Source organism: Drosophila ficusphila, unplaced genomic scaffold (genome assembly GCF_018152265.1).
Source record: "Drosophila ficusphila isolate 14025-0441.05 unplaced genomic scaffold, ASM1815226v1 contig_414, whole genome shotgun sequence".
NCBI classification, from domain to species: Eukaryota; Metazoa; Arthropoda; class Insecta; order Diptera; family Drosophilidae; genus Drosophila; species Drosophila ficusphila.
The window spans coordinates 19,282,685-19,305,461 of record NW_025064328.1 but is presented as its reverse complement, the minus strand read 5'-3'; the positions used below and the strand labels follow the sequence as shown (position 1 = coordinate 19,305,461).

Sequence of the window (22,777 nt, the reverse complement as noted above, 5' to 3'; positions counted from 1 at the left end):
ACATTTTTGAAAAAAGCAAAACGGTAAATAAATTAGTCTAACAAAAACTGCGGTTCGACGCTAAAAAAAATGTAGCAGTGTAAAAAGAAGCAGAGACGATGGATATTGGTATACAATGTCATTCATATTTTCCGCTTGAAAGGTAAATATAGTTTAAAATGTATATCTTTTAATTGAGTACATTTAAATTTATTGCAGAAAATAGCCATCAAAGTTGTTAACAACACTTGCCACAAAATAGCCAGCGTTGAAGTGCTGCATCCCTGGAGCGGCACAAGGTCACTCTAAACAGCTGACGGCGCGCGATTCATTTGAATTTCTTTGTTACATTCTTGCTGCCCTGAAATTTACTCAATTAAGGTGAGGTTTTTTGGTATTCACTTGTTACCCACCTTTCTCTGGGCGCATCAAGCAACGCAGCACCTCTCCAAAAGGATATTCCAGCAGCAGCGCCACCAGAGCAGCCGCAAATTGAGTGAGCGCAAAGACACTCAACACATTACACGTCTAAAATGGCCATTAATTGTGTTAAAATATTTTAATATTAAGGTTCTTACCAAGTAAAAACTAGTCACATAGACGGGTTGTCTAAAGTAACCTGCTACCATTCTCAGGATGACAACGTGCCAGAGGAATGATTGATATGATATTCTTGCCAAAGGACGAAAAACAGGCAGCGTGCAGAAGTCATAGGCCGCCCCTTTGGAGATTCGTGAGTGACTGAATATAAATAAATATAAATCCATAGTAAAAACCCACCTCCAACCTTACAGCACATCAAGAACACAAATCCCGCGCAGATCAGCAGCCACAAGTTCTTATGAGAACCTGCATACAAGGCCAACCAAAGAGATGGCTTCGAAAAGTCCTGGCTTATAAAGATATAGCCAGAGAAGAGAACCACCAATGCAGCCGGCACAAGCAGCCATAAGGCCAATTCATATTTAAGATGACCCCGGAGCTTTGCTGCTCTGCTTCGCTGCTTCAGGTAAAGATGACCGCACAGAAACCCGAAAAGATATCCTCCAAGATTCGTGTAGAAGGGCGGATACATGTGGTAAAATGTTTCGGAGTGCCGGAAGTACAAGTAGCGATAGGTTCTGAAATAAAAATGTCGTTTGGGAGGAAACGTTTTTTTTTCTCGTTTCGAAAACCCACTCTGGTCGAAGGTGATAGATAGCATCCAACTCTAAAATGTATGTCAATATAGCAGGCACTGCTACAGCAAGTATTGAGAGGGTTATGTAGATCAACTTTGATAGCTTTGGGTGCCTGAAAAATGTTAGACAATTTTGGAGTTCTTCAATGAAAAATAAGTTTCTTACTTTTTGCTTATAACAATCACGATGAGAAAGAGCTCAAATAGCTGCATGTCTGCCCCCAAATACCAAGTCTGGTGGGAGCACTGTAAAAAAACATTTCTAAAGCTTAGACTATCTTACTTTGTATCACCAAGGCACAACTCAACTTACACTTTCTTCCAGCATGTGGTTCGTCACAAAGAATACGTTCTTCCACCAGTTTGTGCGGCAAAATACCCGCTCAGCCTCGGAAATATGCCTCCAAAAAGGTCCATTTTGGAGGCGCACCAGTAGTGTTCCGTTGAACAGAATAAGGGCGAGGAGGGACGGCAGGAGTCTAAAATATCTCTTAAAAAACACACGGAAGTAAACTGAAATGCAATCGAGGGCTCCAGTCTTTGGGAGAACCATTTCGCGTTCGGTGAAATTCACGTAGAGCAGGAAAGCACTCATTACAAAAAATATCTGGATGACCAAGCTGCCGTTTTGAAATACGGCCGTTTCGAACCTGAATAGGAACTGCTCGTAGAACTCGGGATTCTCAATCGGTACTGTCATAAAAACCATTAGTGTGTGCCCCAGGATCACCACAAATACACCTATAACCCGAAATCCGTCAAAAAACCTTATATCACGCGAAAAGTCAGTTGCGTGCGGTTCGGTCAGTCGATAGTAGTTTCGGACCACCGAAAAGGAGGTGAGCAATTGCTGTCCTAGTAATAAAAAAAATACATAACACTTATTTACACTTCCTCTAGTTAACATTCACTTACTGCGCCCTTGAAGTGCCTCTTGGTAGAACTTCTCTGACTGCTGTAAATTTATCTTGCTGAGTCGATAATCGTAAATTGAGGAACACACAGTGAGCAGGACAATGCAGATCAGAAGAGCGTAAAACGTCAGATCGAGACCATCTGGGAAAGGCCACTGCATTAGTTCTTACCTGTTTTCCTTGATTCTTTAAACCAACGGCTAGCTCAGTACATTTAGTAGGTATTGACAAGCTGTAAGCTTAACTTGTAGTGTACTTACCGTGCCCTAGTTTCTCTTCTGCCGTCACACAATACTCGATAAGACTACGAGTTTTCAACGAGAATTTCTCACCGAACTCAAGGTTCACACAGCTGTTGACCAACTCTTCGTAGAGGAGGCGCTCGTCTGTATCAGCCGGTCGCTGGTGCACCCTTTTGTAGTAGGAGTTTAACTCTGCGTCTAGAATTTCCGCCTTTTCGTACTCCCCCCACTCAACTGCGTCCATCAACTTTTCCTTGCAGGTTTCCAGACAAACGCCCCTAAAGACACGATCGTGGCGAAATCGGTGTTTGGCATCCTGCGACACTTCGTTGATTTGATGCCAGAGTGTAGAACTTGCGTTGGGTAATATCTCCACATAAACCATGCAATAGGTGCCACTGGGCCTATCCAGGCAGAGATCGTAGTCATCGAGCTGATACAGGGCCGGCATTTGCCTGTAGAGGGTCACTTCTCATGGATGTCTACCTAAGCAATCCCTTCAAGATTCAGTTCTATCTACTTACAATTAAAGGAGCCCGACGAAAAGTTTCCTCCTCCCATGGAGAGAGCAGTCAAAAGGATCCCAACTTCCAACCAACGGTGCATATTCAGAGTGTCCCGCTAGGCACTTCAAGACCAACTATCGGGAATCTTTGCTCGATTTGCCATACTAATTCAGCAATAGCGTGCTAAACGGTCAGGCTTGAATGCGCTTCTCAAAGGTATTTCTATATGTTATTTTTACTTTACGAAATTACAGCTATTTAATGGCAGTCGTTTATTTATTTCATTGAACTTTAATTTACTTCCTTAGAATCTTCCAATTGTTTAGCCCAAATGTCGGCCAGCAAAGATCGGGAGATCTACATGCGAGCTCACGTAGAAAACGAAGGGATGGTTAGCAACAAAGTATTTGCGTCTGAAGCCCGCCACGGGCATTATTCGGAATCCTGTGGAGTGACCATGGAAGCGGAGGAGATTTTGAGCCGTGTGGGTTTTGACTTTATTGAGGATACATGCTTGGTTAGTACAAAAGTATAAAGATCATTGGTTGTGCGCAGTCTTAAGCATATTAAAATTGGCTTGCGAATATATCTTGTAATGTAGAGCCTATATGGATGCTCGGCTGAGAAACTGTTCATCAATGTGGGACTGACGATCACACCTGAAAATTAAATGGAGATGAGACACACAAATCGCATGGTTGGCAGTGTTAGTAGGAAGTACCCAGGATTATTTAGAGTTTCCGAATGCCGCCAGCAAACAGAACGGTTGAGTCCTTGTTAAGAATGTAGAAGTTAAAGGGGTGATCGACAAAGAAACGTTTTGGATCCGGCTCGGGCATGGGCATCGAACACCTTATCATCACCATAGCTGCAAAATTACACGGCATTTGAGTTAAGTTAAATGTCCTTGAAACCGGAGATGAATGATTGGTGAAGTGATTGAATTTCAGCTTTTCTGGCTTCAGAGATTAAGAACTTTTCCCGCAAATAGAGTGGCTGAGTGCCTATTGATAATGTAATAGTTAAATGGATGCTCAACATGGAATCGGATCGGCGGTGGTTCGAACGAGACCATCGTGGCGTAGCACATGACCATTCCTGAAAGTGAACATAAAAGTCGGCGCTTATATGGTTAGAGAACATGAGATACTATTAGCAGAGATGGTCATGCGCAAACTCTTACAAATGCAAACTGGTAATGTATTGATGTGCTTCCCAGGTTAGTTCGCTATCAAACTAAAGAAATTGATTTCCTCGATTACAGGGTACCCAGATGTTTAGACAAATGCACAAATCTCTTCGTTAGATAAATAGCTGCCTTTATTGGTCTGACATAAAGTAGGCTTCCATCACAGCTCATCGTGCTCGCTGGAGAAGGAGGAATTCTCCTCGAGCCGCACAACTGATCCCCGAAACAGGGGCAGGTCCTCCTGATGGACAAGGGCATAGGTGAATGGATGATCGGCGAGGAACTCAATCGGTTCCTCAAGCGAGACAATAGAGCGCTTGGTACGCGCCACTATGCCTGCGGGATGGGAAGAAGACAACACAGACACGGATAAACAAATGGACATGCAGAGGGTGATGAATGCCAAAGAAACACGGAGGGACACTTACCGGTGGCTGCTGCGGCCTCTGTTCCCTCCTCGTTCACGTCGATAAAAGCCTTGTGGATGATGGCCGACACCTTCAACGGCTCCGGACTCTGAAGCATGTTGCCGAATTCAGCTTGGTCGGTGAACATCTTTGACATGCCCAACTGGAGACAGGGTTACAAAGCATGATTTCTATGGCTTTTTCTCTAGATCGAAGCTTACCTTCTGGAAAACCTCCGTCAACTCCACCTCGAATTCGGCCTTGAACTTGGGCAACTTCACAACCACTTGGGTGCGGTGGAGTGCCTGTGTAATAGACGAAAGGGGCGTGACGCGCAGTTTCTCCTCTAGGACCGACAATCCAGTCTTGCTGTTTGGCAGGACGATCAGCATGGAGAGGTCCGAGTCCTTGTACGGCAGCTCCAGGGCGGTCGCATCCAGAGCCGGCAGATCGGCATAGCGGAACCGCTCCTTCAAAGACATCATCGGAACCTGGACGCTCCGCTCGCCATCTAAGTGAAAGGCTTCCTGCCGCGTGCCGTGCTTTGGGAACTGGTGCAGCCAGGTGCCCTTGAAGTGGATCGCGTTCACCAGAACCAAGCGCGAGTTGGCGTCCAGTGCACTGGCCGGCACCAGGTCCTTGATCAGGTGGTTGGTGCGTTGCTCCACCCACCCGTTAATGGTGGCCGCCGCCTCGGCGCTCTTTGCAAAGTTGACGTTTTGCGCCGCCGACAGGAACTGCTTGGTGAGCAGCTGGTCAAACTCCTGGCGCAGCGGGTAGCCCTCCATCACGAAGATCTTGTTGGCGATGCGCAGGATCTGGCTGTCCTGGTAGGCGGCCAGCACTTGGTGGAAGCTCTGGGCGATTTTCGCCGGGTCGCTGGAGGCCAGACCCAGACCCAGGTCCAACTCGGCGGCCGTCTGGCCCTGGGCGCCCAGACGGGCCATCGCCGCACAGGTCTGGATGGAGAAGGGCGAGAAGACGATGTTTTCGCCGGGCTTCTGCGCCGTGAGCTTGTCGTAGACGTTGATGGAGAAGAGGGCCAGCCGGCGGGCGAACTCCTGGTGGTGGGCGGCATCGGCCATGGTGACGTCAGATGAGCGGACCGGCGGACAGGGGAAGATGACCAGGCAGAGCAGGGGGAGCAACCAGCTAGCTGTAAGTAGCCAAATCGACCGTGGATGAGGTGTGCTCGGTTTCATAAATTTATGTAATTGCTGTGGACCGATGAGTCACCTCCACAAATGGCGTTCTCTATAGCTTTTGGGTATGCCGTGTCGCCGGGGATTCACTAGGCTGCGCTTATCGGAACCGAAAATATACAGCACTAATTGTCGAGCTTTCTCCAGTGATTTCGATTTTGTATTCTGTTAATTTCTGTTTGCTTGGACGGGTACCACCCTCGAATAATATGATGTGGCTTTTGAGCAACAACTGATTCTTTCTGCCAGAGTGCATTGTTTTTATACCTACTCGCCCACAACAATGGTTTCTCTTAAGTCCGTATATACAAACAGGTTTTTCTCTTAGTTCGCACTGTTCTCTGTTTGGTTTTTTTCTCTTAAATGCATATCTTCCTCGCTTCGCTTAGTTTGTAAAGACTCGATAGCAGGGATGACTTACCGTATAACCCCAAGGAACCCATATTGTTCAGTTGTTTCTGTCCCATTACTAATTGATCTCGATTGCTACGTGAGCTTCGTCGTTTAGCGTGCGTTGTAGACTATTTTAAAACCAGGCCCACACTATTTACGGCGCCCTTATCAGACAAAGCTCCTCTTGAACTTGTTTTTGTTTTCGAGAATAATGAGAATTTGTCAGCACACTGATAAGGCAAGCTGAAATTCACATCTCTCGCCACGCTGAATAAGCATAGACGTTGGGACTTAATACCCTATCTCAGAGTATGTAGCTTTTCAAAGCCATCCTTTCTATTGCTCTATAAATTGTGAAGGAATTTACAATTTTAAAATGTCACAAAACACTCAACATTTTTGCTGCAAAATGTATTGACAAATATGTTTGCTGTGTAACCTGCAGTTCGCTTTGTTTTATTGGATAACGATAATTACAACAAACCAAACTCAACATTTTTTAGTTCTCCTATATTTCACTTGTTTAAATTTCTCAGGCCTTGCATTCGTTCTTATGATCACATCTTTTACATTTTTTAGACTCTTTAAGAACTGCCGAAGTAAAGTGACCGACGAAGAGGACACCATGGATGTTGTGGTATATCGCATAGAAGAAGGGTCTATTAGCATGGAACACCTTTGGTGGCTTTTGAGGAGCAGGCATGGATCTAAATGCGACCACGACAGCTGAAAAAGATTCGGAAAATTGGTATAAACTGGGAATCATTTTGGGAACCTTTTACCGTACATTAATGTTGCATTTGTAGCATAATTTATAGAGTATGTTTAACTAATGTTTCACGATTGCAGGCTCACCTGTTGCGGCTGCCGCTTCGGTACCCACTTCGTTAACCTCTATGAAGGCCTTGTGTATGATCTTAGAGACACAAAGCGGTACTTGCGACTTCATCAAAGCGCCAAACTCGGCCTGATCGCTAAATATGCGGTTCATGTTTATCTGTGAGTAGCCACGATTAAATGATTATTAAAAGGTAATATATTTCGGCTTACCAGCTTAAAGGCCTGCGATAATTCCTGTTGAAACTCGGCTCTGAAACTCGGAATCTTCACATCAACTTGTTCTAGGCTCATGGAAGATGATGATGCCTCTAGGGATGTGCGTGAGAGCTTGCCTTCCAGGCTCGCGAGACTCGAATTCTCATTCGGCAGGATGACGATCATGGCCATGTTGCAGGCACTATAGGTCATTTTCAGGGCGGTGGAATCGAGATTGGGCAGCGAGGCAAAAAAGAATTTATCGGACACATTCATCATCCTCACTTTGACGGGTTTTCCCGGCTCTGAGAAGAAATTCTCCTCTTTAGTTTCGCTTTCTTTAAACCTAATTGACCAACTCCCTTTGAAATGGATTGCATTGATGAGAACCAGTCGAGAGTCAGCGGACAGATCCTGAGGGCCAATAATGTCTTTGATTCTGTTGTTGGTCTGCAATTCCACCCAACTGTTGATTGTATTGGCAGCTTGGTCACTGCTAAAGTCAAGTTCCATTGCCTTGGAGTGAAACTTTTTCTCTAGAACGCTGCCGAACTGCTCTGCGACTTCGTGACCCTTCATCACGTAAAGCACATTAGCCATTTTAAGGATATCACACTGCCCGTAAGCCTTGAGGACCGCATCAAAGTTGTCGGCAATCTCCAGAACCTCCTTTCCACCGAACCGGAGCCCAAGGTCCAACTCCTTGGCTGTGGCAGAACCCTCTGTTGCTCCCATCCTGAGCATTCCGGCCGAGGTCCGTATAGAAAGGGGAGAACAGATCACATTCTGGCTAGGATTCGCTTGACACAGCTGCTCGAGCAAACAGTAGGCGAACTGCTCCAATCCTTGAGCGAACTCCGCATCTTTCATTTTGGGTTAGAGCTGGCAAACATGTTTTTTGTTTCTACATTTTTTCTTATGGGATTTAAGAGTCTTTGGGTACTCTTTTTTCCAACAAATTTTAAAGAATAAAAACAACAGGCCCTTAAGAAATATACCCTAGTATTTTTTAATCTCTAGACAAGTTAGCAAAAATGTTAACTTTCACTGACCTGGACAGTTCAAATTACGACTTTGTGGTGGGGTTTTTGTGCACTTGGTTATAATGAAAAACATTGTAATTAGGAAAAACCGACTTTTAAAGCAAAATAGGAATTCAGGGAATTTAAAAATAAATTACATTGCATGTCCCAGTACAGATGGAACTAAATTGATTATGCCGCAAGTTTGAATAATTATAATAATAAGAAGCTAGATAAGCTATCGGCCTGCTCAGTGGAGGATATGCTGATAGGGAGCTTCTGTTCCAGCCGGCTAATCAGCTGGCCCTCTCAGTCGAGAGCACCTGCCACTCAGCACTCTCTTGGAATTTATCTAATCGTGGCACAGTCCGTTTAGTTCTGAGTCACAGCGTTTTCCGGGCGTTAGTCAGTTTCGCTCTGTCTGACAGACAATTCGCACCTCTTCCATCTGCCTCCCAGTTGCCTCGGTTTGATTGTTTTTTCCGGTGTAAGTTATCAGCGTATCAATAAGCAAGGCGGCACTTCCCCACCTCTTTCACCGATCCCAAACGGTTATCTTAGAGCGCGAAGAAATTCGGAGTTCTAGGTAGGCAATTAACGCCACAGAATCAAAGCTGAAACCTTAAACGGATACTTAAGTAAACATATCTTATTAAACCAATTCAAAGAAAGACTTAACAACAATATATCACAGAAAACAAATAACCCACTTTATTTTTAATTCGGTCCACTTGCTATAAAAAAAACATTGAAATATCAACAACTTTATCAGTTGACGCTCGTTTTTATCATTTATTCATTATCATGGCGTTTGCTATAAAGTAATTTGTTATGACGAAAGCAAATGCAGGGGACGGCCCCTTGAATCATAATAAAATAGTTGATTGCATACGTATGTAAATGTGGAACCGTAATTCTAAGTCCTAAATGTAATAATAATAAACGCAGTAGTCATTTGAATAACGCAACAGCCTTTTCAATACTCTTTTTCAAATAGTAAAAGCTTTGCAATGATCCTAACCTAAATCCTTTGATTTTAAGTCAAGCCAAAAACAAAAAATGTTGCTATAATACAAAAAATTAGTTGTCAAATTTAAAATGTGTAATGTTTTCTTTACTATCAGGTAGAAATGAGCGATCCCCAAGAGAGTAGAAATCTCTTCTCCCGAATCCTGGTGGATACCATTACACAAGATGCCCTGCAACGGAGTGATGAGGCCCAGGTCAACACGGTTTTCTCGCCCGCATCCGTGCAAAGTTGCCTCACACTGGCTTTCATGGGCGCATCCGGTTCGACGGCAGAGGAGCTAAGGAACGGCCTGCAACTCGGGCCCGGGGATCGCCATCACATAGCCCGCGCCTTCGGGGAGTTCTGGCGGACAAACTGCAACTACGGAGACAATGGACCCCTGCTGAAGTCCGTCAACCGCCTGTACGTGAACGACTCCCTGGAACTGCATCCGGAGTTCAACGAAGTAGCCACCGACTTCTTCCAGTCGAAGGCGGAAGCGGCAAGGTTCGCCGACTCGGCGGGCGCTGCGCAGCAGATCAACTCCTGGGTGGAGCAGGAGACGGATCACAAGATCACCAACCTGCTCCAGTCGGAGTGCGTGAACGACGAGACTAGCGCCATTCTCATCAACGCACTGTACTTCAAGGGGAAGTGGCTGAAACCCTTTATGCCGGAGTCCACCATGTTGGACCTCTTCCAAGTGGACCTGGACTCCACCGTGAATGTGAACATGATGTACCAGGAGGACAAGTTCAAGTACGCCGATCTTCCAGGGCTTCAGGCCCAGGCGGTGCAGTTGCCCTACGAGAACTCGAACATCCACATGCTGATCCTGCTGCCCAACAGAGTCTGCGGCCTGCAGGAGTTGGAGCTAAAGCTCAAGGACGTTGACTTAGCCGACATTGACGCGGCCGTGACGCTACAAGATGTGGAGATATTTCTCCCCAGATTGAGCATAGAGTATGATGTGGATCTCAAAAAAATTCTGAATCAGGTGAGGGTTGAATTTTTATATTTTAAAAAAGAAAAGAAGAACTGATTTGTCATTAATATTATTAATGAAATTATTATTAGATATTTTTTTGTCGATTAAGCGTATAACAGCTATTTCATATACAATTTTTTTTTTTTTATAAAGTTACTAAAACCGCAAGATTGGCTTTATCTCATGAGGATTTTCCAAAAATACTTTTGCTATATTTAAATTGTCGCTTTGATAACAAACTTTAAAATTATTTAAACCACAAAAACCACAGAATCTCATATTTCAAATATGTACAAATTGTTTTCTTACTGTTTAATTCGTATCTTGGAAGAACAAAAGTTTGCTTCGCCTTGCAAAACCTTTAAAATTGCATCGAAGTACATATATATAATCAAATAATAATACATATAATCATATAATAATACATACAATCATGAATAATATCTCATTTCGTATATTTTGTAAAAATATACTCTTTTTTTTTGTTTAGTTTTTATTTGCAACTTAATGTTTATTATTTGTTTTTATCAAAGTTGTTCGTTTTACTAATTAAAGTTTTCTACCAACAGATCGGAATTTCCGAAGTCTTCAGCGACTGCGCCAAACTGGATGGTCTGTTTACGTCAAAAACTGGCCAGAAGATCTCGGCGGCAAAGCACCGCGGCTACATCAATGTAAACGAGGCTGGGTCGGAAGCGGCAGCCGTCACTTGTAAGTAAAGTCGGCTATTCCCAAGATTCCGCTCTGACTTCTTCACCCACTTGCAGTCATGAAGATCGTGCCCATGATGCTGAACATGAACAAGAAGCTCTTCAAGGCGAATCACCCGTTCGTGTTCTACATTCGCAGCTCGCAGGCTGTGTTTTTCGCCGGCCGGTTCGTGAACCCAAAGCCTGGACTTGAAGAGGAAGGCTCTTCGAGGCAGAGTTCCAATGCCAACATATACAATATCTAAGATCCGCAGAGAGACCAAATAAAGTTCAGCTAGGAAATCCCACTGGTAGTCATTGAATTTCGATCTAAGAGAGTTGGGTGCGCAGTTCTCAGTAGCGAAAATCGCCAGCAGGTACATATATGTCCGGTGCATATATAAGCTCGACTTGGCACTCTCCGCTCAGTGTGTAGAGATGCCTATCTCGTGGGACCAGTTCGTTGGAGGCTGCCAAATGAATTACTTGTGTAAGTGGCGAATCGCTGGGAGCCAGTGAAGTGGACAGGGAAACAAATACTGTGTTCAATTATAAATTATAATTTTGCATTTAAACTGCAGTAGTTATAAATAATCATTGCAATTTATAATTGTTCCGGCATTCTTGAGTTTATTCGCCCTGGTCCGATTTCAATTTGTTCTAATAACGAAATGGTTTTCCCTCCACTAGTCCTGATTCTGTGGGCCACTTCCGTGGCCGGCCAATCCTCCGAGGAGATCTACCGCCTGCTGGCCAAGAGCCATGTCAACCAGAACCTCGTCGTCTCGCCCGTCTCCATAGAGACCATTCTGAGCATGGTCTACATGGGAGCGGAAGGCTCCACTGCACGGGAGATGCAGAGTGCGCTGAGACTGCCGTCCGGGGACAAGCAGGAGGTGGCCTCCAAGTACGGAGCCCTCCTCAACCAGCTCAACCAGCGGCAGGAGAACGGACCCACTCTGAAGCTGGCCAACCGCATCTACGTCAACGACCAGTTCAGCCTGAGTTCGGACTTCAATGAGGCGGTCAGAGAACCCTTCAGGGCCGAGGCGGAGTCCATCAGTCTGGCCAACGGCCCCGTGGCGGCCGAGAGAATCAACCAGTGGGTGCTCGACCAGACCAGCGGCAAGATCAAGAACATGATCGATCCCGGCAGCATGACGACTGAGATCAAGGCCATGCTGGTGAACGCCATCTACTTCAAGGGCCAGTGGGAGTCCAAGTTCGACCCGGAAAAGACCAAAGCCTCCACCTTCCAGGAGACTGCCGAGAAGAGTGTGCCCGTCCAGATGATGACGCAGATGGGCACCTTCAGGGCGAACTACTTCCCCGACCTGGATGCCCAAGTGCTCGAGCTGCCCTACCAGAACTCCAACCTGTCCATGACCATCTTTCTGCCTCGCGAAGTTGGAGGTCTGAGCTCGCTGGAGGAGAAGATCGCTGGCTTCGCCAGACCGCTGGAGGCCAAGGAGGTGTTTGTGAAGCTGCCCAGGTTCAAGATCGAGTTTCGCGACGAACTGAAGGAGCCCCTCGAAAAGGTGGGTTGACTGTGGCCAATATCTGGTTTCGCCTCTTCACCATTCCCTTGCAGCTGGGCATCCGAGAGCTTTTCACCGACAAGTCGGACCTAGGCGGCTTGTTCGCCGATAAGTCAGGCGGAAAAGTCAGCCAAGTCTCGCACAAGGCGTTCCTGGAGGTGAACGAGGAGGGGGCAGAGGCCGCGGCTGCCACATGTGAGTAGAGATTGGATTATCTGTTTATGTTTGATTATACGTTTTCCGATCCGCAGCTGTAGCAGTCACGAATCGAGCGGGCTTTTCCATGTTCTTCGTGGCCGATCATCCATTCGCCTTCGTCATTCGCGATGCAAACACCGTATTCTTCCAGGGCCGAGTTGTCAGTCCCTAAATAAATGGATAATATTCAAAGTGTTGAACTGTCTTTACTTCAAATTATTATTTACAACCATAGACTAATACTCACCGTAAACGAAAGCCATTACTCATTTAGCGAAATTGAAATTCCCATTCAAAACGTGTCTCACTGAAATGTTTTGTTCAAATTGTTGAACATTTTTCGCATTCTAGAAAAGATTTGGTTTTTCCCTGAGCATTATAACTTGTAAATAAATTATTTGTTGATTTCGCTGAGGCTCCAATTGCACAGATATGGGGAATTTTTTAGTAGCTTTGTGTTATCTCGAAACCGCTTTGCGTCTAAAAATATGAAATATTGCTTACAAAATGTAGGCACGTGCGTACGTAGGTAAAAAAACATTTCAAAAACATTTTTGGTATGCGCATAAACAAATGCTTTAGGCAGGCTTAAACTTAAAACCCTTTCCAATAAAATTACAATTTAAAAAACTAGATTCATCCCATTTACATACAGTGCTATATGATATGTTGTCCCATTTTACCTAATGTTTGTTGAAATCGGAAAAATTAGGCATATCTTACATTATAGCCGTCCCTTAGAATAAATGTCTTGCTCTAATGGGACTTTTACTGGTTTTTCCAACCATGTTAAATAGCCAATAAGGTACTTCGCAAATCTGTCATATGCTGAATTGCTGACGTAACAGGTATTTTTCCTTAAAAAGTAATTGTAATGATAGGTTAATTCCGACAGAGCTCAACGGACTAGCTCAACATTTACACCTAATTTAAACACATCATAAGGTATGTAGTTCACTCGCAATCCAGTTTTTGTGTTACTACCAAGTTTGTTAAAACTGCGGGCTTGCTGTTAAAAACACGCACGCCTTTCCAAGGATATTTTATTTAAATCAAAAAGGCTTTTATACGATTTTTCAAACAATCACTTAAGTTTTTCATTTGTATTATTTTAATTGGTTTGATTAAATGGTTTCCGTGTTTATGCACTAGCTTAAAAATGTTAAAATTGTGCAAATTGAAAGAGAATGTGATAAAACCAAATTGGAAGCTAGCTGCGGCGACCCGAAGCTTATACATATACATATGATCTAAAAAGCTAGGCTTTAAAATGTATATTTCTTTATATTATACGTATTCAATCAAACCCGACCCCGTATATGTCATCTGTATACTTTACGATTAATAGGATCGATTCGGTTATTCGTACAGTGTAAAAGCTATTGGCAAGCAGCTACTTAAATTAAATGTTTTAATTAACCACAAACCTGTTAAAACATTTTTAAAATTGCAACTTATACTAGGTTTGCTCACAACCACAAAAGAGGCAGAGACTAAAACATTTTAAACAAAACATTAAACTTAAATGTTTTCCCGATAGTTAGTTTGATCTTTTTAACGTAAGCGATAAAGTGCACTTTTTCTCCGGTGTTTACGAATTTTCTATTCGTCTTCATTTCTATGGCAGCTTTAGTCGCTTTAGTAGTCCGTTCTTTAAAGAAATAACTTTTGAATGTTTAATATTCGTAACAATTTCATTTATTTTCTATACTTTCAAATGCTTTTCCTATGATTGTGGCTATATATTATAGTCGCTCGATTTTCACAAAATTGAAATCGAAATTCAAGAGTAGTTACCCCATATTTAAATCTCGGTTGGAACGAAGTTGTAATTTAGTTTCATAATTTTAAATAGATTTTTCGATCTTTCCTATAGCAGCTAAATATATGATAGATAAGTTCTTTATTATTTTTACTAGCTTTTGCTAAAAATTCAGCAGGATAGCAAACATAAGACTAGTTTACATAAAAACGGACAGACGTACATCTCCAGATCGATTCAGAAGATGATCCTGATTTGGTCTCTCCTTCACTGCGTTGCAAGCTTCTGACTGAATTTATGATACCCTCTGCAAGGGTAAAAATATTTTATATTCCCCACAACATTACGGCTTCCTATTATTGTAAGACCCCTATATCTTTAGCGGCATCTTTTGAAGAACTGATCTGAAAACATATGTGTTAAGTAAGTTGACCTGACCTCAAATAAAATTTTTTAAGCGCCTTCCGTAGCATAATTAAGAAAAAATTCCATACATGCATACATATATCATTAGTGAACACTCTTCTCTTTTCAATATGAACACTCTTTAGTTTTCTATGAAACGTTTAACTATTCGCATCGGCCGTCCATTCATACCATATTTTTTACTCGGATTCATTAATAGAACTTAACTGCAACACGTAAGAATAAAGAAATCCTTTGCAGATATTAACACCTGGCGACGAACATACCCATATGCTATTATTTAAGTATGCATCGGAATGTAGAGTGATTACCTTCAATGTGATTTCCCAGTGGCGGATCCAGAGACGATTCTTGGGGGGGAAATTGAACTTATTCTTCGATTTGGGGTTCAAACTTATTATTGCGAGAGATATACAGTACAATTTATAAAACAAAAATTATCCATCCCAATTTTTTGGTAAACAAAGTGGTTATATTTGAAGAGTCAACCATAGCAAACAAGTAAAATTTTTAGGTTTTGTGGTTCCAAGGGGGGGGAAATTTCCCTAATTCCCCCCCCGTGGATCCGCCACTGGATTTCCAAACAGAGAACCTATTTTCATTGTAAACAGAATGACATCACTGTTGTTAAACACCAAATGAGAACGTAAGCGAGAGAGAGAAACAAAAAGCAGAAGAGAGTGCCGTTAAGAGAGCCGTCGGTGGAAAGTGGTTTCTCTTAATATTGTTCCTACATATTTTGTTTATTTATTTGTTTTTAGGAAGTTAAAGTTATGATTAGTAACTTTTCGTGATATTATATTTTTTTAAATGTATTACTTTTTTATAAATATGTGTTCTTATATAAGATGTAAAATATTATAAAACAACAAATATATATAGGGGAATGTTGTCAGGGTTGGGCCGTTGTCAGGGTCGGGCCATCTCAATATTTCGAATATTCGTTCTAAAACAATCTGTTTGTGGGTGTCTAGAAACTTCTATCGGTCACTCGAAACTTTCCACGTGACTACTTATTTCGGGATTTCATTCTTCTACGCGTCGTTGCTCCGTGAAGAAAAAGTGCTCGAAAAAGTTTTTTTTACCTGGCCGAAAAAGGTGAATATCACAAGAAAACAACATGTCATCCGCAAGGTGAGCATAAAAATACGTTATATAGTTATTATTTTACAAAATACTAAGATATAGTTTCATTGTGAGATATAGTTTGGCTATATCATACCATAATAAGGCTTGGGCCATCATAATTTTTACATTTTATTCGTGTATTTTCATTTTTTGTTGTTATATTTTAGTTTTTTTTAGCAAAAATATGCAAAATAAATTAAATAGATTTCCTTAAAAAAATATTTTGATGGATTGAAAGAAGATGAATAATTTTTATCTTTTCCTTTAGTGTTTCTCGCTATAAACGTAAAACAGGAAAAGAAAACATAAGCTTGGAAAATGCTGTTCTGGCCGTCAAAGCCATTCTGTTGAACAACGAAAAGTTAAGACCAGTGGCACGATCTTACAATTTTCCTCGAACATCTTTAAAACGATATGTCGACAAAGTGAAAGAGGATTATCCAGACATTTCTACTATCTCTGACGAAAATTTGGCGAAAACTATAAAACTGCTGGGAAATTTTGCAACATGCCAAGTTAGTTGATTTATTACAATGTAAATCGTGGAGACTCTAAACTTGATTATTGCTATTTTTTCAAGGTATTTTCTGATGAACAAGAAGAAGCGTTGGTGGGCTATATAAAAAAATGCTGCGACCATTATTACGGCTTGAGTATCGTTGAAATGAGGCAGCTGGCGTACCAATATGCCAACAAAATTGGTACCCATTATCCTCTAACGTGGAATGTCAACGGAATGAGTGGACGTGATTGGTATTATGGTTTTATGCGTCGCCATCCACAACTTACACTACGCACGCCTGAACAGACGAGCTTGAACCGCGTCAATCCAGACATTTTCATGGATTCGGATTATGTGCAAGCGGCGTTCAGTGGCGAAAATGATCGAGCAGTTCGGGAAGCTGAAGTCAATGAAAAGGACTCATCGCGCCGCATAGTTATTTCATGCGTTACTGAAATTAACGAACGTGCAGAAACTTCGAGTTCTACTGAGCCATCGGTATCCACATCCCGTGACACTTCTTCTCTTTTGAATATAATCGGACCTCTGCAAGCTCCTACTTCAACAGCAAAAAAATCAAATCGAGGGCGGCGGCCAATGAGTAGCACGATTTTGACTTCGCCAGAGAGTCTCGACGCATTGCGAGAAAAACAACGAGCGAAGAAAACAACTTCTGCACCTAAAGCAAAAATACCAGCGAAACGTGGTCGTCCCCCAAAGAAACTGCAACTCTGAATAATTTGATATTTAGTGTAAAATCCCAAATAATTGAATAAATGAACAAAACAATGTGAGATTTACCTGAATTCAATTTTATTCCACCACGTTACGATATTTTCTGAAGGTGGCCCAACCCTGACTACATGGCCCAACGCTGACTACATTTTTTTTTTTTTTTCAAACGCCTATAACTTTTTTTGGTTTTGTTTTTTTGTTCTCTTTTTTTGGTGAACACTTCCTCTTGCTTGTACCTTTCCAAAAATGTATAAACTTATTCTGAATTGTCATTGGTTCAGAAGTTATGGACATAGGTCAAAACATGGCCCTACCCTGACAACATTCCCCTACATATATTCTAAAACATATTTATATAATTATTTTGTGAAAGCTAACAACAGAAAAAAAAAATTATTAAAACATAAAAAATGATAATACTTTTTAAAGTATATTACATAAAATAAATAATTAGTATATTACATAAATCGATGAAATCGAACATACATAGGGTTCATAAAATTAAATGCTAGATAAGGTTTTCTTTGATTAATTTTTAAAAATTAATTTGGTACTAAACTAAGTTTACAACTTCCAATTTTTAAAATTTATGAAAAAAAGCTGAATGTTTAATGATATAAAAAAACATATCTAGAAAATATACATTTAAAAGATATTAAAAACAATATTAATTCGACCAAGAAAGTAAAAAGGATTAAAAGGTACAAAATTGAATAATCTGAATAAATTGCATATCTGGTTCTAGACCCCGATGATGTTTTCTTCGCTCTGTTTATTATCCACACAAAGTGTTTTTCCCTTTTTCCAGGAATTAAAACCCCATTGTTTTCAAGAAACCTTTACATATTTACCGCTTATTTAATTTTTATTAGAACGTGAAAGATTCATGCTAGTCGAAAACCAGTTTTAGGGTAGAATCATAATTTAGAGAAAACCAGTCTGAGCATAGATAACAATCGAGCCCCAGGTCTAACGCAAATCTAAATTTCGGGATAGTTTAGTTTGCTTCAGAATGTCAGGTAGGGAAGATGCTCCCCAGAGCCAATAACTCTTAAAGCCTTAACCTAAAAACTGTTTTACTCTGACGATTTTTCCTTGCCCTGCAGTCAAGGTCACGTGGTCCCTTTTGCTGCTCCAGGGCTTGATTCTGGCCATGGCCAACACTGTTAACCACTCCCCTGCCGGGGAGGGCCAGTTTGCCTCCAGGCTCTTTTCCCAACTGGCCAAGTCCCAGCCTGGTCGGAATGTCATCCTCTCGCCCTCGTCCATCAGGACTGGGTTGGCTCTGGCCTACTTGGGCGCCGAAGGCAGCACCGCCGACGAGCTGAAAGAGGGATTGCAGCTCGAGGGAGCTGGCAAGAGCGAGGTGGCCCAGCAGTTCGCCCACCTCTTGGCCAAAGGACAGGGGAAGGACGAGGACGGGCCCAAGCTGAATTACGCCAATCGCATTTACGTGGCTCAGCAGTTGCAGCTGGCCCAGAGCTACCAGGACTTGGTTAGCAAGAACTTTGCAGCGGCAGCCGAGAATTTGAACTTCTCCCAGAGTGTCGAGGCTGCTAGGCGCATCAACTCCTGGGTGGAGGAGCAGACCCACCAGCAAGTCAAGGACCTCATCGCTGCGGACTCACTCGACGGGAATACGGCCGCCATCCTGGTCAATGCCATCTACTTCAAGGGCGACTGGCAGCTCATTTTCCCCGACTACGGCACCTTGGCCCGCGAATTCGCCAATTACGGGGGTCAGAAGGTCAGCGTGGACACCATGTCCCAGGAGGATTACTTCAGGTTCGCCGAGCTGCCCGAGCTGAAGGCCAAGGCCCTGGAACTGCCCTACTTCGGCTCGGACATCGTGTTCCTGATCATTCTGCCCCAGGATGAGCAGGGGCTGGCGGCGCTCGAGGAGAAACTCAATGGCCTGGACCTAAACGAAATAAGCTCCCAGTTGGCCAGGCGGAAAGTGAAGCTGCAGCTGCCCAAATTCAAATTCGAGTTCGATGTCCCCCTGCAGCCGGCGCTCGAGGAGGTGAGTACTTTATGCTAAACACAAAATTTAACGAAATTTACATACGGACTAAAATCACTCTGGGCTACTGTAAGGCATTCAGTTAAGCTGACTCTTTTGTAAATTTGTGTTTAGGATAATTAGTTTACTTTAGTTCAGTTTGATTTGGATGGGAAAAACATTCTGTGAAAAATAAGGAACTAATATTTTCTTCTTGGTAACAACGTTTTCATTTATATTGCTATCATATGTTTGCCAACTTTAACTTAAACGTTTATAAAAAGCATTTTATAGAATAAGTTGTTAAGTCTCTTTGCACATATGAAATTTTGAGAACTTAGTTTAAGCTTAACGTTTAGTTGAAAGTTCAGCTATATGATATGATAGAGTTATCCGATTTTGATAAAATTTAATCCGAAATTCAATAGCAGGTAGAAAACGGCATCTTGAAGGAATCAAGTCGATCTGACCAAAAACATCGGCGTGAGAATTTTTTATTTCATTCTCTCGTATGGGAGCTATCCGATATCGTCGGCCGATCCGGCCCGTTCCGATTATATACTGCGTGCAATAACTGCACGACTTTTGGGAAAGTTTCAGCAAGATAGCTTTAAAACTGAGAGACTAGTTTGCGCGGAAACAGATTCTGCTTGTGATGCTGATCAAGAATATATATACTTTAAGGGGTCTGAGGTGTCTCCTTCACTGCGTAGCAAATTATAATACCCTTTTGCTCTGCAAGGGTATAACAACTCCTTTATCCAATATTGAAAGTTTGTGTAACACTGACACTAGTTGTTCCCTTTAGGCTTATCCTTGAGCTTTCCTAAAGTTTATATTCAAGTAGCAACACTAACTCAGATTATTTGTATTCCAGCTGGGCATAAAGAAACTATTCGGTCCTGAGGCGGACCTCAGAAGTATGCTCCGGGAATCGGGCAAACTTCGCATTTCGGAGGTGAAGCACAAGGCCGTAATCGAAGTCAACGAACAGGGAACTACAGCCAGCGGAGCCACCTGTAAGTTTGCCTATGATGAAACAAGCTAGCAAAGTTTATAATTGACCACTCATTCCCGCAGTTGTCAAGGCCGAGTTGGAGTCGCTTGTGCTGGGGGAGGAAGTACTCGAGTTCACCGCCGATCACCCCTTCTTCTTCGCCATCAAGGACTCGCAGAGCACCTTCTTCCTGGGCCACGTGAGCCAGCTCTGAGGGGGAGTTGTGCGATAGTTAGCCCATCAGTCCACGAACCCAATATGTGCCTCTCTGTCCGCATCCAATAAATGCCAATCTTCGATGTCAAGTGCACGGACAAGTACCGACAGGTATATCAGCCTTGTTGGCTGATTAGTTTTGGGTTGCATAATGCTCTGGGCCGGGCTGTTGGCTCTGTCGGTAATTAGCCCGTCCGAATTGCAGTTGACATTGATAGTTTATTAAGGGGACTTGGTCCGTGATCCTGGCTTAGTGCCAGCCAGCTTGGCAGTGCGACCGCTCTGTATCAGTCTCCCGTGAGTGTGCGGCGGTAATAAATCAAAGTTAGTACGGCTATCAATCCGTGGCACGAGGGCACGAACAAAAAGAGTCGGGGCAATTTGAATGCCAGTGGTAAGTGGCCAAAGTCCGAGCACACAAAAACACACGAGCACACAGGCACTTCGAACTCACGGACACGCACATGGCCAAAAGTCAACAACTGTGTTGGCAATTTGCTGCAATCATCCGACAACACATCCCCTGGCTCCTGTTCCTCCATCCTCTGCCTCTTGCTCTTCCTCCTGCTTCCCCTTTTCCCAGGAGCGGATGTTTACGAGTGCAGCTAAATTGTTGTTCTCGGAGCCTCGCTCGCTGCCGCTGCTTTTTCCTGGTTTCCTCTCGGCGAGGATTTTCCAGACCCTTGACCGATGACGACGGCCCACACACACGCTGGATCCTCCTGCGGCGGATATTTGCATATTTCTAAACAGGTGTAAATTAAATTTGACAAATTTTTGCGGCTGCCAGAGTGTGTCCTTGCCACATCCTTGTGGCACGCCCACCGCCCCGGGCAACAGAAGCGGCAGCGGCAGCGGCAGAGCAGTTTTAATAACGCTTTGTGACATTTGCATACCGGCGAGGCCTGGTCATGATGCCGGCCATTATTCTGGTTTATTGTCGGTTAAACGATGCAGTCGGCTGGGATGCGAAACAATTAGTGCGGGATTTACGCACGTGTATAACATTTTAATTAAATCCGTGCTGACGTGCCGCTCGCTCTTCCACTCGAGCCGACAATTCCCAGCCATTTTGTCACAACTCCGAAGGTTGTGTATCCGTCCCGTTGGCCCGTCACTAATTGGTGGCCAGGGCGCTGCCGAAACTTGGGCTCCGTTGTCACGGGCAACGCTCAAGTTTCCGTCAGCAAATTGAAATTGAAATGACAACACAGCCAGCGGCGGCAGGAGCGATGCGGTTGCATTGGGAAAAGGAAATGCAACTCGCGCACCTGCAAATAGCAAATTTCATGACGAGTGCTGCAGCTTAAGGTTGAGGTTGTAGGGTGTGGAGTGGGTGGTGCTTAGGGGGTGGTGCTGAGGGGGTGGCGGGCGGATATTGGAAGGCAGAAAGGCCGCCACGCTTCGCTGGGCAATCGCTTGCCACAACCAGCTGTCCTGTCCTGCTCCTTCACCTGCGCCTCTCGACTTTCCTGCCGCTGACAGCTCTTTGCCTCATTTGCCAAATTGACAGGGAATGTTTGATCTACCCGCCGCCTATTAGAGTATGGTTTTTTTCCCAATATTATCCCAATTGCTTGTGCAACAAGGCACATATTCTTAGTTACCTAAGCTCTGAATGAACTGACAGGGGTTTTCCTGAATATGTACGTATTTTACCTTAAGAGTAATGTCATTTTGGTATCTAGTAGTCTTAGCTTGTATCTTACGACCAATAATTTTGAGAATAAATATATTTTAGAACACTTCTATAGTTAGTTGATGTCATGAAGCCTTATCATCTTTTGGAAAGTTATTTAGTGCAGGAACTAGAAGGCTCTAAAGCAAATTCAACAATTGAAATGCGTATTTTTTTAGTTGCTTACACTAGTAAAATACAGTAAAACTTTATTATTTCAATCAATACAGGAAAATGGAGGTGAATAAGCTTTGGTTTGCTGTAGCCAACAAACCGTAAATAAATTTGAATGAAAACTAAACAGAAAATGTTAAGGCTCTTAAAAACTAAATCCGAAAGTGGTATTGCGGTTCAGTAGTAGGAGAAAAAGCTTATTTGAAAGACCTCGTCGAATGTTGCCTTGGGAATCATGGCCAACATTGAATTGGGTATTTTGGCCACAACGCTGTTCCATGAAGTGAATATTTATATTTTTGCAGCAACTTCGTAGCGGAATTGTTATGCTCTGAGTTGTTGCGAACTGTGATGGTTGCAATTTCGACTCCGGAACGGAAAGCTAGTGTGTAAAGTATTTCGGTTTGCTTTGTCAGTGTCTGCGGCAGTTGCACTTACTCGTGTAGCAAGTAGCTATTCCCAGGTGGTTGAGTCCAAGCGATTATTCCGCTTGCAGCAGACAAATGCGGAGGCAAACTGTAATTGTAACTCACTTTTAAGTGCGTCTGACAACTTTGGTAATTAAGGAATTATGTCATGCGCACGCTTACTATTCAAAGAGCTCTCCCCGTAACTGGTTGTGGGTGGTGGTCCATTTTTTGATTGCACCGGTTGCCTTGGTTTCAG

At 43.1% G+C, this 22,777-nt stretch overlaps 7 protein-coding genes across 13 annotated transcripts; 4 read left to right on the top strand and 3 right to left on the bottom strand.

The window, feature by feature from the left end:
• Nucleotides 1-58: 58 nt before the first annotated feature.
• Nucleotides 59-2,991, bottom strand: LOC108094309 (nose resistant to fluoxetine protein 6). Of its 2 annotated transcripts, XM_017194830.1 has the most exons (10): nt 2,840-2,991; nt 2,334-2,783; nt 2,075-2,215; nt 1,473-2,014; nt 1,326-1,405; nt 1,159-1,272; nt 760-1,100; nt 558-700; nt 393-507; nt 59-340 (listed from the first exon to the last, which is right to left on the bottom strand). In XM_017194830.1, the coding sequence occupies exons 1-10, from the start codon at nt 2,919-2,921 to the stop codon at nt 285-287; spliced, it is 2,064 nt and encodes a 687-aa protein (XP_017050319.1). In that variant the 5' UTR covers nt 2,922-2,991; the 3' UTR covers nt 59-284. The 2 variants fall into 2 exon arrangements, with proteins under 2 accessions (XP_017050319.1, XP_017050320.1); XM_017194831.1 differs by having other exon boundaries at nt 2,334-2,991.
• Nucleotides 2,992-3,078: 87 nt separating this feature from the next.
• LOC108094310 (serine protease inhibitor 42Dd) lies at nt 3,079-6,150 on the bottom strand. Of its 5 annotated transcripts, none has more exons than XM_017194834.1 (4): nt 4,639-5,870; nt 4,439-4,580; nt 3,543-3,689; nt 3,295-3,480 (listed from the first exon to the last, which is right to left on the bottom strand). In XM_017194834.1, the coding sequence occupies exons 1-3, from the start codon at nt 5,617-5,619 to the stop codon at nt 3,553-3,555; spliced, it is 1,260 nt and encodes a 419-aa protein (XP_017050323.1). In that variant the 5' UTR covers nt 5,620-5,870; the 3' UTR covers nt 3,295-3,480; nt 3,543-3,552. The 5 variants fall into 5 exon arrangements, with proteins under 5 accessions (XP_017050325.1, XP_017050323.1, XP_017050324.1 ...); XM_017194833.2 differs by lacking the exons at nt 3,295-3,480; nt 3,543-3,689 and adding exons at nt 4,120-4,346; nt 6,041-6,150 and having other exon boundaries at nt 4,639-5,573; XM_017194837.2 differs by lacking the exons at nt 3,295-3,480; nt 3,543-3,689 and adding an exon at nt 4,120-4,346 and having other exon boundaries at nt 4,639-5,573; nt 5,654-5,870.
• A 351-nt stretch (nt 6,151-6,501) lies between these two features.
• LOC108094311 (alaserpin) lies at nt 6,502-7,981 on the bottom strand. Of its 2 annotated transcripts, none has more exons than XM_017194838.1 (3): nt 7,063-7,981; nt 6,868-7,009; nt 6,502-6,738 (listed from the first exon to the last, which is right to left on the bottom strand). In XM_017194838.1, exons 1-3 carry the CDS (start codon nt 7,915-7,917, stop codon nt 6,545-6,547), a joined length of 1,191 nt encoding a protein of 396 aa, XP_017050327.1. In that variant the 5' UTR covers nt 7,918-7,981; the 3' UTR covers nt 6,502-6,544. The 2 variants fall into 2 exon arrangements, with proteins under 2 accessions (XP_017050327.1, XP_017050328.1); XM_017194839.1 differs by having other exon boundaries at nt 6,624-6,738; nt 6,800-7,009.
• A 466-nt stretch (nt 7,982-8,447) lies between these two features.
• LOC108094319 (serine protease inhibitor 42Dd) lies at nt 8,448-11,063 on the top strand. The gene is made up of 4 exons (XM_017194858.2): nt 8,448-8,556; nt 9,194-10,075; nt 10,636-10,777; nt 10,834-11,063. Exons 2-4 carry the CDS (start codon nt 9,200-9,202, stop codon nt 11,019-11,021), a joined length of 1,206 nt encoding a protein of 401 aa, XP_017050347.1. The 5' UTR covers nt 8,448-8,556; nt 9,194-9,199; the 3' UTR covers nt 11,022-11,063.
• Nucleotides 11,064-11,113: 50 nt separating this feature from the next.
• Nucleotides 11,114-12,683, top strand: LOC108094320 (serine protease inhibitor 42Dd). The gene is made up of 4 exons (XM_017194859.2): nt 11,114-11,245; nt 11,446-12,293; nt 12,347-12,488; nt 12,545-12,683. The coding sequence occupies exons 1-4, from the start codon at nt 11,194-11,196 to the stop codon at nt 12,661-12,663; spliced, it is 1,161 nt and encodes a 386-aa protein (XP_017050348.1). The 5' UTR covers nt 11,114-11,193; the 3' UTR covers nt 12,664-12,683.
• A 2,130-nt stretch (nt 12,684-14,813) lies between these two features.
• LOC108094321 lies at nt 14,814-17,086 on the top strand. Its single transcript, XM_017194862.1, has 4 exons — nt 14,814-14,894; nt 15,654-15,813; nt 16,076-16,322; nt 16,388-17,086. Exons 2-4 carry the CDS (start codon nt 15,800-15,802, stop codon nt 17,042-17,044), a joined length of 918 nt encoding a protein of 305 aa, XP_017050351.1. The 5' UTR covers nt 14,814-14,894; nt 15,654-15,799; the 3' UTR covers nt 17,045-17,086.
• A 977-nt stretch (nt 17,087-18,063) lies between these two features.
• LOC108094336 (serine protease inhibitor 42Dd) lies at nt 18,064-22,004 on the top strand. The gene is made up of 3 exons (XM_017194886.2): nt 18,064-19,067; nt 19,924-20,065; nt 20,127-22,004. The coding sequence occupies exons 1-3, from the start codon at nt 18,198-18,200 to the stop codon at nt 20,255-20,257; spliced, it is 1,143 nt and encodes a 380-aa protein (XP_017050375.1). The 5' UTR covers nt 18,064-18,197; the 3' UTR covers nt 20,258-22,004.
• The last annotated feature ends 773 nt before the right edge of the window (nt 22,005-22,777 follow it).

What these genes read in the sequence shown, in the direction of transcription:
- LOC108094320 (XM_017194859.2), top strand. Translation starts at nt 11,194, where the DNA reads ATGCCTATCTCGTGGGACCAGTTCGTTGGAGGCTGCCAAATGAATTAC. An exon ending in CTGCCAAATGAATTACTTGT is followed by an intron (nt 11,246 to 11,445) that starts GTAAGTGGCGAA and finishes TCCCTCCACTAG; the next exon opens with TCCTGATTCTGTGGGCCACT. An exon ending in AGAGGCCGCGGCTGCCACAT is followed by an intron (nt 12,489 to 12,544) that starts GTGAGTAGAGAT and finishes TCCGATCCGCAG; the next exon opens with CTGTAGCAGTCACGAATCGA.
- LOC108094310 (XM_017194833.2), bottom strand. Translation starts at nt 6,086, where the DNA reads ATGGGACAGAAACAACTGAACAATATGGGTTCCTTGGGGTTATACG. An exon ending in GGGTTCCTTGGGGTTATACG is followed by an intron (nt 5,574 to 6,040) that starts GTAAGTCATCCC and finishes GGCTACTTACAG; the next exon opens with CTAGCTGGTTGCTCCCCCTG. An exon ending in TGACGGAGGTTTTCCAGAAG is followed by an intron (nt 4,581 to 4,638) that starts GTAAGCTTCGAT and finishes CCCTGTCTCCAG; the next exon opens with TTGGGCATGTCAAAGATGTT.
- LOC108094321 (XM_017194862.1), top strand. An exon ending in GAAATTTTGCAACATGCCAA is followed by an intron (nt 16,323 to 16,387) that starts GTTAGTTGATTT and finishes TATTTTTTCAAG; the next exon opens with GTATTTTCTGATGAACAAGA.
- LOC108094336 (XM_017194886.2), top strand. Translation starts at nt 18,198, where the DNA reads ATGGCCAACACTGTTAACCACTCCCCTGCCGGGGAGGGCCAGTTTGCC. An exon ending in TGCAGCCGGCGCTCGAGGAG is followed by an intron (nt 19,068 to 19,923) that starts GTGAGTACTTTA and finishes TTTGTATTCCAG; the next exon opens with CTGGGCATAAAGAAACTATT. An exon ending in TACAGCCAGCGGAGCCACCT is followed by an intron (nt 20,066 to 20,126) that starts GTAAGTTTGCCT and finishes TCATTCCCGCAG; the next exon opens with TTGTCAAGGCCGAGTTGGAG.
- LOC108094309 (XM_017194830.1), bottom strand. Translation starts at nt 2,921, where the DNA reads ATGCACCGTTGGTTGGAAGTTGGGATCCTTTTGACTGCTCTCTCCATG. An exon ending in GTGATTGTTATAAGCAAAAA is followed by an intron (nt 1,273 to 1,325) that starts GTAAGAAACTTA and finishes AACATTTTTCAG; the next exon opens with GCACCCAAAGCTATCAAAGT. An exon ending in ATCTATCACCTTCGACCAGA is followed by an intron (nt 1,101 to 1,158) that starts GTGGGTTTTCGA and finishes TTTTTATTTCAG; the next exon opens with AACCTATCGCTACTTGTACT.
- LOC108094319 (XM_017194858.2), top strand. Translation starts at nt 9,200, where the DNA reads ATGAGCGATCCCCAAGAGAGTAGAAATCTCTTCTCCCGAATCCTGGTG. An exon ending in TCAAAAAAATTCTGAATCAG is followed by an intron (nt 10,076 to 10,635) that starts GTGAGGGTTGAA and finishes TTCTACCAACAG; the next exon opens with ATCGGAATTTCCGAAGTCTT. An exon ending in GGAAGCGGCAGCCGTCACTT is followed by an intron (nt 10,778 to 10,833) that starts GTAAGTAAAGTC and finishes ACCCACTTGCAG; the next exon opens with TCATGAAGATCGTGCCCATG.
- LOC108094311 (XM_017194838.1), bottom strand. Translation starts at nt 7,917, where the DNA reads ATGAAAGATGCGGAGTTCGCTCAAGGATTGGAGCAGTTCGCCTACTGT. An exon ending in TATCGCAGGCCTTTAAGCTG is followed by an intron (nt 7,010 to 7,062) that starts GTAAGCCGAAAT and finishes GGCTACTCACAG; the next exon opens with ATAAACATGAACCGCATATT. An exon ending in CGAAGCGGCAGCCGCAACAG is followed by an intron (nt 6,739 to 6,867) that starts GTGAGCCTGCAA and finishes AATCTTTTTCAG; the next exon opens with CTGTCGTGGTCGCATTTAGA.